General features: G+C 35.7%; 1 protein-coding gene across 2 annotated transcripts in view; it reads left to right on the top strand.

Moving 5' to 3' along the window:
• LRP6 (low density lipoprotein receptor-related protein 6) overlaps nucleotides 1–14302 on the top strand; it is a 204700-nt gene that overhangs the window by 140525 nt on the left and 49873 nt on the right. For both annotated transcript variants that reach the window (XM_006866055.1, XM_006866056.1), the window contains exons 8-12: nucleotides 5490–5706; nucleotides 6251–6540; nucleotides 8308–8534; nucleotides 10487–10671; nucleotides 11790–12116. In XM_006866055.1, the coding sequence (XP_006866117.1) occupies nucleotides 5490–5706; nucleotides 6251–6540; nucleotides 8308–8534; nucleotides 10487–10671; nucleotides 11790–12116 (1246 nt within the window). The remainder of the gene's footprint in view (nucleotides 1–5489; nucleotides 5707–6250; nucleotides 6541–8307; nucleotides 8535–10486; nucleotides 10672–11789; nucleotides 12117–14302) is intronic.

The following is a 14302-nucleotide window of genomic DNA, read 5'->3' on the forward strand; positions in this document are numbered from 1 at the left end:
TTATTCTCCTATCATATTCACTTGTATTTACTAAAATGTGTCTTTAAACAGGTTAAAATACTTTGAATGCAGAACTGCTCATTGCTGTCTAAAACAATCCCCTGTGGGGTCCAAAGCATTTCTCTTAACTTGTTACCTCAGTAGGTTCTACATGATTAAAATGTCATTTCCAAGGATATGTATTCTATTTTTTTAAATGTCACATTCTATTAAATTATTTGTTATTACCTATGAAATGTGTCAGAAAAAAGTCCGCACCCCACCCTCTAGTCATATCTATTTTTCTCTCTTGTTTTGAATGTTGGCTGGGACATTAGAAGAAGAATGGCTCATTGTGAGCATAATCTGAGTTTCCCTGTAACGCTTTATAGCATTCTCATTCCAGCTCATTTTATGGTGGGTGCTTGGTTGCCCTACTCTCATCTACTCCCTGAACGTGTCTAGTCAAGTGAAGTTGCGTAGCAGCAATTTTGGTAGTAGACTGGCTGTGTTCCAAGATCTCATGGGTAATCCCTTTTTGACATTTAATGAGTTGATGTGAAGCCACTAAGAAAACCGGATGTAATGTCTATAGAAGGTTTGCCATTACCTCCTGTCTGTGGAGATAATATTATGTTTAACCTGCATCTGCTTCCTGTTGTAGCCTATCATCTCAGTGTGGTTTCTACTATTTGGTAATGCCTCTGAATGTTAAAAACCCATACCACAATGTGGTTGAAACAGCTGAAACCACTGGAGACACTGGTTAAGATTTGGAAGATTTTAGAAGTGACAGAAGCCTAATTTCAATTTAACTAATTAAACCACTCTGAGGTAATACAGTGGAACACACCCTCAAGAGTTGCCAGAGGTTTAATTAACGTTGGCTCAACTTTTAAAGTATGAGGGTAGTCTTTTGGAATCACCTAACATGGTTCATTTATTCTGCATTCAGAATGTACAAGCAAGCTTTTACCAGGATTGGTGGTGGATCTTTGAAAACAAGGGGCTTAAACCACATTTACAAACCTAATAACCTGTCCAAAACTTTTATTCCTTCGGTATAAGAAATGTGGTAGTGATTTTCTTGGAGACAAAAGTAGTATGTTACTATTTCACTGTGTTGTCTCTGCCCAGTAGAAAGATTATATGGTGGTATAAGTGAACGTTTTACAGGAGAAGCCAATTTTCTAATAGCTGTGCCACCTCTGCAAAAGTAACTGAAGAAAACAGATTTCAGAAAGTAACCAATGACCTCTGTGTAAAGGGAAATACCTGGTTCTTTAGATACAAAGGCTCAGAATCAGATTTTGTGTAAACTATTGATCCCTTTATCCCTCCAGAGGATTCTTACAATTGCTTTCTGTATCAACAGTAAAAATATTGGAAGCATTTATTAATAACACTAGTTATCATCATTATTCAAATCTGCTTGACTTGCTACTTGTATTTCCTATACAAGGGGAGTCTGTATTTCAGATATATAGAAAAGATTAGGACAAACAACCCAGCTTCAAACTATTGTTAGTACGTAGCCAATCTAGAATGCATATTTTAAGGAAATGGCTGAGATGGATTCTTTTATTCATACAGCTAGAGTCTTAATAATTTGATTTTAAGATAGCCTAAAAGAAATGAAGCAAACCTTTGTCTTTGCTCTTCACAAATGTCAGCTAGTGTTTGAAATGACAAATTTGCAAATGTGACATAAGAAAAATGAACATTTCATTAATTTATTTTGAAATCAGAGGCCTTTTGTAATTTGACCCCTTAAGTAATTTGACCCATATTAGAATTAAGTAGTCCTGGTGTGGCGTTGCAGGATAATGTGCTAGACTGCAAGGTTAGTTTGAACCGAAAGGTTGGCAGTTCAAACCCACCACGCACTCCTTGGAAACTCTATACGTGGTTGCTATGGGTTGGAACTGACTCAATGGCACTTAACAACAAGATGAGGAGAATAGAAATACCAAATGAAAATCATTCGATATTTTGTGACTTTACTTAGAGAATGGGTCTGATGCAAGCCTGAGTGTGAGGTGGAAGGGGGGACAGTGATCTAATATAAGAAGAAACAGATTTTATTGTAGGCTATGAAACTGTAATTCTGTGCAGTTCAATGCAGTTGTCACTAGCCATATGTGGTTTTTGAGCATTTTGAATGTGGTTAGTCTGAGATGAGCTTGAATGTGTGCTTTAAGTATAAAATACTTTAAAATGCAAGCAAAAAAAACTTGTGGAGGGGCAAGTAAAATCTCATTAGTAAAAAGTTTAATATTGATTGCATGTTTTAATGAAAATATTTTAGATATATTAGGTTAAGTAAAATTTATTAAGATTAATTTTACATGTTTCTTTTTACTTTTTAAATTTTAAATTATATGTTGCTCACATTTGTGGTTTGTATTATTATTCTACTGGACAGCACTGTTCAAAGACCCAGTCCTGGAGTAGAAGCTGTAACGGATGAGAAAAGAGAAAGTAGGAATTAGGGAAGAAGTAGACATACTGCTTTTGTGTAAAGTGTATTTTTTTTTAAAGTGTGTGTGTGTTTGGGGGGGCTGCCTCTTAATATAGGTTTTGCTTTAGAAGTGATAATTAACTGTAAGAGACTAGTTTCCATGTGGAAAGCTTCCCAGCCTTTAGTTATAACTTTGCAGGAAATACATATTTGCATTCCTCACCACTATGCTGTTTTAAAGATCTTCATAATGCTTTTCATCGTTTCACCAGATATTGTTACAAAGTCCTAGTGTTGTTTTGCTTGCACTTAGAGAGAGTAGCACTAACGTGGATGTAAACGCCACTTTGGTTAAGAGACTGTTGTGAAGATCAGCAAAGCATTTCTGGACTACAGTCCTTTACTATTCTGAAATTCAAAAGCTCTGAAAACCAAAAGTTGTTTTTGTTAATTCATTTGATAGAAAACCTGATCTGAAGTAATGTGAGGGAAGCTAAATGTGATCTTTATCCCACTATGTGGAAATGTTTATCTGTTTTGCTATAGAAATATCAATGTGGTTGGAAATAAAGTGTTGTCTTGTATCCAGGTAGAGGTGATAGGTAATATACACTGTATTAACTTAAAAACAATTATTATATTTTTAAATCTGAATTCTGAAATATAGCTGACACAAAGGATTTCAGATCAGGGATTTTGGACTTCTATTAACATCTTGCATCTCCTGGTGTAGCGCTGTAGGATCAGCACTGGACTGGGAACCACGAGGTCTACAGTTCAAACCCACCAGCTGCTCCTTGGGAACCCTGTATAGGGTCACTATGAGTTGGAACTGACTCGATGCCACTTAGCAACAACAACAACATTACTGTCCTGGAGTCCTGGTGTGGCACTATAGGATAAGCACTGGGCTGCTAACTGCAAGGCTAGCAGTTGAAACCCACCAGCCACTCCTCAGAAACCCTATACAGGGTCACTTTGAGTTGGAACCAACTCAATGGCTCTTAGCAATAGCAGATTAGCATCTTACAGAAATTGGAAATGTTTTACTAGCCATAATTCTGTTTTTAAAATGAGATTTTTGTCTTTAGCACAACACAGTGACTGAACACAGTGACAAATGCATTCTCCTGTGAAGTGTTTTCAGAAGTTCCTTGTTCTCTATAGCTCTCTTTGTCCTGGAATTTAACACCTGCTACAGGAGTCGTGGTGTGGCACCATGGGTTACTGTGCCAGACTGAAAAGCCGTTTGAACTGCAAGATCGGTGGTTCAAGCTTACCAGCTGCTCCTCGGGAACCCTTTATAGGACCGCTGTGGGTCAGAATCAACTCATCAGCACTTAACAACAACACAACAACACAGAGTGCTAGCTACCTGATGTTATCTCTTATAAATCCTTTTCATGTTTTCTTTAGTCTAACATTAAACATTGTATGCACTCTTGATCTGGTTTTTCATACACGATAATTCTTTTTTTCTGGGAAATCTTCTCTCTGTCAAAATTCTTTAAGATGAATTAAAACCCTACCATTTTCTAAGTTTTTCCTGATTAGCTATAGGATAGAGAGAGGATGTATGTGTGGGTGTGATTTAAATGTTACTTTAGTTTACCTCCCCAACTAGATTGTAATCTCTTCTCTGAAAAGGAACCCTGTTCTAAACATCTTCACATTCATCATTTGTCTTTCATGGTGATTTGCATGCATTAGATATATTTATTAAAGTTGTTTGATTGGGGGATGCTGGTAAAGCAGAAGGTAAGGTATCCAGATCAAACTGTTTGTCCTCAATTTTATTTACCGTATGTAAGTAGCAAAAGCAAATAATGAAAATTGGGGTAGGAAAGGTGTTAAGGTTTTCTACACCTTTCAACACAAAAAATTAATACAGTGCCAAAAATTAATTCAATGCTGTTGCAATACCAGAGACGGAAAAAAAAACCACCTTTGTCACTTCAATAAAAATTATTGATGTGTGTATGATGGTGTCAGAATAGATTTGATATTTTTGTTTATAGGGTACTAGGAAAGAATAGGTACATACTAGTTTCTTAAAACTTAGTTGAAGAGAGGGTATCATAAGCTCCAGGTACTTTTGTGATTATAATTTAAGAGGAATGAGATTTTACTGTGAGCCCCTTTTTTCTTTGATTTAAACAAAAGCTACAGAAATAAGAAAACATACTTAACGGAAGAAATACTAAAGAAAAGACATTAACTCTGTTTACAAACTCAGTGACCTTATATGAGTCTGTTTCTGTGGATACGAAAAGATGGGAAAATTCTCAAAATAAAATATAATTAAACAAAACATGCTTTTATTTTTAAGTGCTGTTGAGTCAGTTCCAACCCATAGTAAATGACTCTGTATAGAGTTTCCAAGGAGTGGCTGGTGAGCTTGAACTGCTGACTCTGTGGTTCAAACTGACTTAGCAGTCCAGTGTATTTACCCACAGCACCACATATATTAAAAAATAATATGTGTGAATGCATGTTATTGTTTGAAAACATAGGTACAAAATTGATAGTCGTTTAATATAAGAGATACTTATTAAACCTAAAGTTGCCAAAATATTTAGAAGGAAAGGTAATAGAGAAATAGAGATCAAGTATTGACTGTTGAAATTACTGTCATTGATTAGTATAAATTCCTGAGTGTTTTTTGCACATTCCTCCCCCCCCAAAACAAAAACAAAAACAGAGGGAATACAAGCAAGTACTGTTGAATGATGATGCACAGAGAAGATGTAATCATTGCAATGAAATGATTGTGCAAAACCTATGTTCTCCCATGTAACCTATCTCTCAATTCACAAAAAAAAACTTAAAAAAATGCTCTCATTGAACCTGGATATTTTAATTTTGTGAAAGCATTAAAGTAAGAAAAAAATGCTCTCATTGAACCTGGATATTTTAATTTTGTGAAAGCATTAAAGTAAGAAAAACTAAGATCACTCAGGTTTTGATGCAACAGGCAATTTTTCTTTTTTCACGTAGATACAAAGGATAAGTAAACAGCTTTTCTTCTTCTTTCTCTTTAAACTTAAAGGTTATGAATACTGATGGCACTGGGAGACGAGTACTTGTGGAAGACAAAATTCCCCACATATTTGGGTTTACTTTGTTGGGTGACTATGTTTACTGGACTGACTGGCAGAGAAGGAGCATTGAAAGAGTTCACAAACGAAGTGCCGAGAGGGAAATCATCATAGATCAGCTACCTGACCTCATGGGCTTAAAGGCCACAAATGTGCACCGAATCATTGGTAAGTAATTTCAGAACTCCCTTAGAGATGGAAGCCAGGATAAGGAAAGACGGAGAATAGTCAGCAATCTTTAAAAAAAAAACAAACAGCATTGTAAATTGTTAAATAGTGTTTTGTAAATTGTTAAATAGTTATGAGCTTTCTGAATTTCCCTTAAGGAAAGCCCTCTCCCCCAAAGTAAGACTGTGTCAACATAGATATCATCTGTTAACCTTTTTAAAAGGAGTAAGTCTTTTAAACATATTTCAGTTGAAGAGTTACGTATGCACATATGTACAAGTACCTTTCAAAAAAATTCTAATTTATTTATTTAATTTTGTTTAGTTTAAAGATTGCTGTGGCTACAAAGGGAAGTATTGACTGTCCATTGTTTTGTTTGTTTCATGTATTCCCTCCACTGCATTATAGCTTTATTCCCTGTTGTTTAAGTCCCTATTATAAGATTAGAACTGAAATCTAGACATGGAAGATAACATATCTTTTTGAACCAAATACTTATTTCATCAATGTGTCCTTCTGTGCTCTTTTATAATTCATCTTTTAGGTTCCAATCCCTGTGCTGAGGATAATGGGGGATGTAGCCATCTTTGCCTCTATAGACCTCAGGGCCTGCGCTGTGCTTGCCCCATTGGCTTTGAGCTCATCAGTGACATGAAGACCTGTATTGTCCCAGAGGCTTTCCTTCTGTTTTCACGAAGAGCAGATATCAGGCGAATTTCTTTGGAAACTAACAATAATAATGTGGCCATTCCACTCACTGGTGTCAAAGAAGCTTCTGCTTTGGATTTTGATGTGACAGATAACCGAATTTACTGGACTGATATATCACTCAAGGTTAGTAAAGGAATTGGAATATTGAAGCTGAGGTTTTAAAAGGGGGTCGTTTCAAAAAAAAAAAAAACAAAAAGGGGGGTCATTTCTAGAATTTTCAAATCTCCATGCAATGACCCACCTCCCTTTTGTTTGATAGGCAAAATTCAACAATAGAATAACCATAACTTTTTAAAGGAAAGTCCTATTTCATAAATTTTTTATTGTTGTTTTGTTCCATCGAGTTGGTTCTGACTAATAGAGATGCTGTGGAATGTTTCCAAGGAGCAGCTGATGGTTTTGAACTGCCATCCTTGTAGTTAGTGGTCCCATGCTTATCCTACAGTGCCAATTTACTGAGTGTCTTAATGCAAGATGCATCGCTAAATCTGCAAGATGTGAATCTTCCTAACCTTGTTCTAATTGATGATAACATTTTCTGTCATTAGCTGAATGAGCAATTATACCTTCTGCATATATTGGCTTATAGAGGCATGATGCTTAAATTTATTTTAAACAAAATTTTGGAGCCTGAATGAGAAAAATGCCATTTATGAGATACAGAACCTGTTGCTATTAAGTCGATTCTGACTCAGAGCAACCTTACATGGCAGAATAGAACTTCCCCATAGGATTTCCAAGGCTCTAAACCTTTATGGAAGCAGATGGCCACCTCTCTGTCCTGTGGAGAGGCTGGTGTGTTATAACTGCCCATCTTTCGGTTACCAACTGAGTGCTTTAACCACTGCACCAACAGAGATCTTGTTCTTAAGTGCCGTGGAGTTGGTTCCAACTCATAGTGACCCTGTATAGGGTTTCTAAGGAGCTCCTGGTGAGTTTGACATAGCAACCTTGTGGTTTGCAGTCCAATGCTTATCCTACAGTACCATACCAGGGCTCCAGGGCTCTAGGGCTCTGTAATATACTTTTCTTTTTCCTAGAATAAATATTGAAAAGCACAGTGAAGACTGGGAGATAGAAGAAGCTCCTAGCCAGGAAATCTGGAGAATTAGCTTTCATTCTTTCAGATAGTTCTGGACTTGTTTAAATAACTTATGTAGACTCTTATCTAATGTAATGCTTTAGAACATGAGATTTTGAAGCCAAGCGTTGGATTCTAATGATGTTGAGTAAAATTTATTAAATAAGGGAACAAATGAAATAAATAAATCATTTACTTTGTAGCCTTTTGAGTTTCCTTATGCTAAAAATAGAGATAATGCTTACGTTGTAGGAAAGTACTTGACAAGAAATAGCAGCTGTTATTAGCTTGAAATAGTATTTTTAAATAATCAGGAAATTTGAAACTACAGTATTAATGTATGCTTTATAAGGTATAAAGTTGTTGAGATCTTGTCAAATTATGCAATGACTTGGCATTCTGTATTTCAGAAAGTTGGTGAACAGTTAAGAGTATACAACAATCTGGTCAAATCTTTTTTACTTGATTATTAATATTAAAAAGAAAAGTCATCCAGTGTCTTACTAGAATGAATTTCGTGTCCTTCCGTTTCAAATTTGTCTTCCTGAATTGGCAGTAAAACTTGAGGTCGCAACTGCATTTATTTGAACCAGATAAAAGTTATCTTTATATTCGTGATCTAGGGTTGGCATTACAGATTGACATCAGTTTTTTTTGCTGCGCATATATATGCCTTTTATTAAGAAACAGTATGATTCTTGGCTCTTTCACCATCTCCATCACCCCCAACAAAACAAAACCAAAAGTGCTTTCTGGATAGTGTTTTCTATTTATGCCATGTGATTTAGTTGTTAATCTTTATTTTGCAGACCATCAGCAGAGCCTTTATGAATGGCAGTGCACTGGAACATGTTGTAGAATTTGGCTTAGATTATCCAGAAGGCATGGCAGTCGACTGGCTTGGGAAGAACTTGTACTGGGCAGACACTGGAACAAATCGAATTGAGGTGTCAAAGTTGGATGGGCAGCACCGACAAGTTTTGGTGTGGAAAGACCTAGATAGTCCCAGAGCTCTTGCACTGGATCCTGCTGAAGGGTAATCACTTTTGTCTTCACTATTTAAGATGGCATTGAACATTTTGGGAACCTGCCCTAGTTCTTAATAGTTTGAATAATGCTTACTAAGAAACTGACACCTAAATGATAGGTGGGCTTTATTTAAAACTATTAATTTGAAATTTCGCTTACTTTAGTATTAATTATTATTAGCAAATCTTACTTTGACCATTAGCACTGGGTGAAGAAAGATTAGTAAAGTGGTTGAATAATCAAAGATTACTAATCAATATTTGTATACTTAGTGAAGAGCTTTTCTAAAAGCCAATATTAAGTAACAATTTGGGTGCACCCCTTCCCTAATTAACACCAAATTCCAGACCTGTTATAGCAAACCACAGAGACAATGTTGTATGTTAAGAAATAACTATATTAAAGCTCCATTTTATAATATTTCTTTGACTCAAAATGGGCAACTAGTTTGATCATTATTAACTTGAGGAAAGTATGATAGTATAAGATAAAGCGTTTATTAACAACATGGCTTATTTTTCAAGGATAGGTAATTCTTAAAAGATTCAGTAAGTTTTAAAAAGTCAGTAGCTAAGATAACTAAAATTTGAAGAAAAATTCTACTTTTAAAAGCAGAAGCCATCAGTGTGATCATGTAAACATCTTTGCCATATTTGTAATTAAAAATAGTTCCCTGAAATCACCACACTAATCCTATGATTAGCTAGCTATTCATCTAGTTAGAGGGCCATATCAAAGTCAGCCTCACTCAACTAACATGTTGTGGTAGGATCGTAATGATATTGGCTCTTAGCATTAGTTGCCAAACAGATAAATTTAGTAGTTGGGACTAAGGACTTTCATATAGGTCACTTCTGGCAATTGTGATATTTCTCCCACAGTTGTTTCCTCTTTAGCCCTTGTGTGCACATGCCTATCAGCTGACCAGTGTAAACGTAAACAGAGCCTGAGACCAGCTTTAATTTTCAGAAAAGATGTTCATACATTGCTAAGTCAGCCATCAGCTAACAAGCTAATGAGTGAAAGTCCTCAGGTGTTTGATACAAGCTGTTGTGTGGAGTAGCTTTCCTAGTATTCAGCACTTCTAAAGTAGCACCTTAGTGGTGTAGTTGAAAGGCCATTTGACTATGGACTATAGGGTTCCAGGTCTAATTCTATAATGTATCTAGCTCTAGTACAGTAAACAAATCATTCATGGTTTTTCTAGTGCTTTGGCCTCGTCCCTAAAAAGCCTGTTGTACTGTAAGGCTACTCTAAGGTTAAAGTTTAAAACTTAAAAAAGTAAAATAGAAGCAAAACAATGTTCTCCAATTTCACAGGGATTGTAATAGTTGAGTGCACTGCCCAGCTGACACACTTCAAATGGTGATTTACTACTGTTAAATCTTATGACCAAGTATATTTTCAATCCTTGCTTTTGATTTCACTTAAAGGCCCACCATTTATTTTTACAACTTTGATGTACTCCGGAAGCTAATTTATGGAGAGAGTTGATTATATAATTTAAACAGTAAGTTTAAAACAAAAATGATCCCATTTTAGTCCCAACTACTAAAATAATTTGTATTGAGAAATACGTACAGATATATTTTTTTAAGAAGTAAACCATTTTCTGAGGCCAGAGCTTTAATCCACTGCTTTTCTTTTTGAATATTAGTTTTATAAATGCAAGTGCTGCAATAAGGAAATCATTGGTTTGTGTCCAGTTCTTAGGGTTTGGATGGAACAAATTCATTGGAAAGACTAAGGAAAGCTGACTCACTTCCTTGGGATATAGCAAGAAATATTTAGTTGAGGATGCCAAAATAATTAGAAAAAGTATAGGCCAGATTTTATTTTATCCATTTCCTTGACTTAGAATACAGTTTCTTTAAATGTATTTAGTTATCATACATGAATATGGCCTGTTTCCCAAAACTACCAAAAATGAAATGTAAATACTCATTTTTTAAAATTTAGGTTTATGTATTGGACTGAATGGGGTGGAAAACCTAAAATAGACAGAGCTGCTATGGATGGAAGTGAACGTACTACATTAGTTCCAAATGTGGGACGGGCAAATGGCCTAACAATTGATTATGCTAAAAGAAGGCTTTATTGGACAGACCTGGATACCAATTTAATAGAATCTTCAAATATGCTTGGTAAGATGTGCTTCTTTTTATTCAAACACATAGGATATTTTTCTTTTCATATAAAAATTGTTGTTTGTTATTGTTGAATGCTGTTTGGTCAATTTTGACTCAGCAGCCTTGTGGTGTGGCACTCTAGGGTAAGCACTAGATTGCTACCCACAAGGTAAGTGGTTCAAATCCACTAGCTGCTCCTTGGAAACCCTATACTTGGTTGCTATAAGTTGGAACCAACTCAACAGCACTTAACAACAACATAGGGTTTCTGAGGAGCAACTGATAGATTTGAACTGTGGATCTTGCAGTTAAGCAGTCCAGTGCTTACGCTAGAGTGCCACAACAAATTAGTAACTTTTACTCGACGGCACTTAGCAACAACAACAATTTACCTTTGGTGGTGGTTGTTGTTAAGTACTGTGAAGTCGGTTCCCACTCATAGTGACCCTGCACAGGGTTTCCGAGGCTGTAAATCTTTATGGGAGCAGAAAGCCTCATCTTTCTCCTGCGGAACTGCTGGTAGTTTTGAACTGCTGACTTTGAAGTTGGCAGCCTGACTCATAACCACTATGCTACCAGAGCTATTAATAAAACTATGTATGATAGTCTAGATTCTTCCCCTTGTTCTGGAATTATATCCTGTTTTTATTGTTAATAATGGACCAGGTATTTGGATTCACACCATTTTATTGTGAGATTTAATTATTATTGGGTTTGTTATTATTTATAATTCACTAGATAATCCCTGAAGTGACTTTTTATATGAGCAAAAATATATACACTTCCATGTTTTTATAAAAGGAAGAAGAGAAGTTGAACTCTAGACCCCTATATGTAAAAAAGAACAAAAACAAAATCAAAGTTACCCATTTGAAGGAGTTTAAACAAACTGATTTATAGCAGATACATAAATTTGAAGCATGGGGTTAGACAACAGATGGATTGATTTCAGAGGATTGGTCTGGTTTTAGAACAACTTTTAAATAAATTGTTCTTTTTTCAAAGTTGCTTGCAAATGTAATATTTTACTTGTTTAAATATGTTTTCTTGCTTTGTTTTTGCCAATGAGACTCTTGAATTCTCACCATATTTCATCCCTCTGCTTCTCTTGTCTACTGCTTTTCCAAAAATAGGACTCAACCGTGAAGTTATAGCAGATGATTTGCCTCATCCATTTGGCTTAACTCAGTACCAGGATTACATCTACTGGACGGACTGGAGCCGACGCAGCATTGAGCGTGCCAACAAAACCAGTGGCCAAAACCGCACCATCATTCAAGGCCATTTGGATTATGTGATGGACATCCTCGTCTTTCATTCCTCTCGGCAGGCAGGATGGAATGAGTGTGCCTCCAGCAATGGGCACTGCTCCCACCTCTGCTTGGCTGTGCCCGTTGGAGGTTTTGTTTGTGGATGCCCAGCCCATTACTCTCTTAATACTGACAACAGAACTTGTAGTGGTAAGCTGCATTTCCCCTCAAAGCAAGAATAGAGTGAGACTAGAGAGCAGCATTTTATACACACTGTCGTTCATGGTCTTTCTAGATTAAAAAGTTGTAGAAGTCCAGAATTGATCATTTGATCGTTAAAAGGAGAGGAATTTGTAAACAGGGGAAAAATCTTAAGGTTTTGATACTTACTATTTCCTGGTGATAGCAAATTGATGTTAATGGAAAAATTAAATCTGTTACCCTCGGGCATTTAGTACAATAAAATTTGCATTGCTTCATTAAGAGAGGATGCACATGTGTTTTCTGTGCATGGTAATTCATATTATAAAAGAAGAGAAGAACACCAAAAGCAGTACAACAAAGAGAACCCCCAGGTGTTTCTTTTGGGCCATTAAACAATTCTCTTTATTCCAAAACACAACCTCCTTATCGTTTGATGTACATAGAATAAGGCAAAGGACAGAAACTTTACTGTTTAAGAGACTAGACATAAAATACATATGAGAAAAATTGTTGTTGTTAGGTGCTGTCAAATCATTTCCGATTCATTGTGACCCTATGCTCAACAGAACAAAACATTGCCCAATCCTGCACCATCCTCACAATTGTTACACTTTTAGCCCATTGCTACTGCCACCGTGCCAGTTATTTTCTTTGGGGAGGGCTTCCTGTTTTTTGCAGACTCTCCAGAGACTGGTTCCTCTTAATAACATGTCTGCAATATGAGAGACAAAGTCTCATCATTCTTGCTTCTGAGGAGCATTCTGGCTGTACTTCTTCCAAGATAAATTTGCTTGTTCCTCTGGTAGTCCATTGTACTTTCAGTATTCACACCATAATTCACATGCATCAGTTTTTCCATGGTCTTCCTTATTCTTTGTCCCAACTTGCACATGCTTCTTAGTCCAGTATAAAATAATAGTTGATAGATGGAAGAACTAAATATCACATTCTTTAAACATAGTGAGCGGCTTCTACTTAATTACAACTAATGTAACTAGTTCATTTCCAACCATTCATGAATCCTTTTTTTTTTTTTTTTACCTCAAAATTTCCTGATTTTTAAGTGTTGGCAAATAATTCACAATAGAATAACAAAATACAGTATGCTAACAACAAAACACTGTTGACTTAAGAAAGCCAATTTCTTACCTGAGTATATATGAAGGCAAGAACAAATAGAGATTAGATTAGAAAGAATAGATTGATGGGAGTGAGGTAGGGTGTGGTAAAACAGATTACAAGGTAACAAAAGTGATCAAAATAGAATATTTTGTGTGAAAATACAAATAAATAGGTTTGTTAGAAGGATTAGAGATAATGGATATAATAGTGTTTGGCACATATTAAGGACTCACTAGTATCTATCACTGTTTTGTTAAATAATTTTTGTCTGTTCCACCTGCTCACAGTTATATACACAAAGCAAAATAAAGTTTTTCTCTGCAATCCATGAGAACTTTAATGCCTATAAATACCAAGTTTATTACTCCTATTACTGATAGTAATAATTATTTTACTTTATATAATACCTTACAGTTTTTACACCAAGTTTATTACTGCTACCACTGATAGTAATTGATAATATTTTACTTTACATTTATATAATACCTTACAGTTTTAAAAACACTGTAAAATGCTGATAGCAATTTATGAGAGGGACAAGATAGCTATAAACTTTATTTTACAGTTGGTTAAACTTTGACTGGAATAGATTCAATGTCTTGGTTAAGATGAAATGATTAAATAGTAAAAGAACTGAAATTAAGACCAGTCTTGAAGTTAGTTTTGACCTTGAAAAACCCAGTTTTCCTGTCACCTAACACACATCAGAATAGGTTTAGGAAGAATAGAGTTACTCACTTGGTGATGGTGGTGGTAGTGTGCTGTTGAGTTACTTCAGACACATAGCAACCATGTAATGGGCTTCCTAGGCTGTCTTTCTAGTAGAAAGCCTCATCTGTATTCCATTCACTTGATACAGATGCTGTATATTTTCATCAAATACCTGTCTTAGTTACCTAGTGCTATTGTAACACAAATACCACAAAGTAGATTTTTTTTAAGACAAATTTATTTTCTTACAGTTAAAAGGTAAAAGTCCAAATGAGATATTGGCCCTGCTAGTTGCTTCCATGTTCAGTATCCTTGGGCATTCTTTAGCTCCTTGATACTTCTTGGCTTACTCACATGTT

This window comes from Chrysochloris asiatica, unplaced genomic scaffold (genome assembly GCF_000296735.1).
Source record: "Chrysochloris asiatica unplaced genomic scaffold, ChrAsi1.0 scaffold00086, whole genome shotgun sequence".
NCBI lineage: Eukaryota > Metazoa > Chordata > Mammalia > Afrosoricida > Chrysochloridae > Chrysochloris > Chrysochloris asiatica.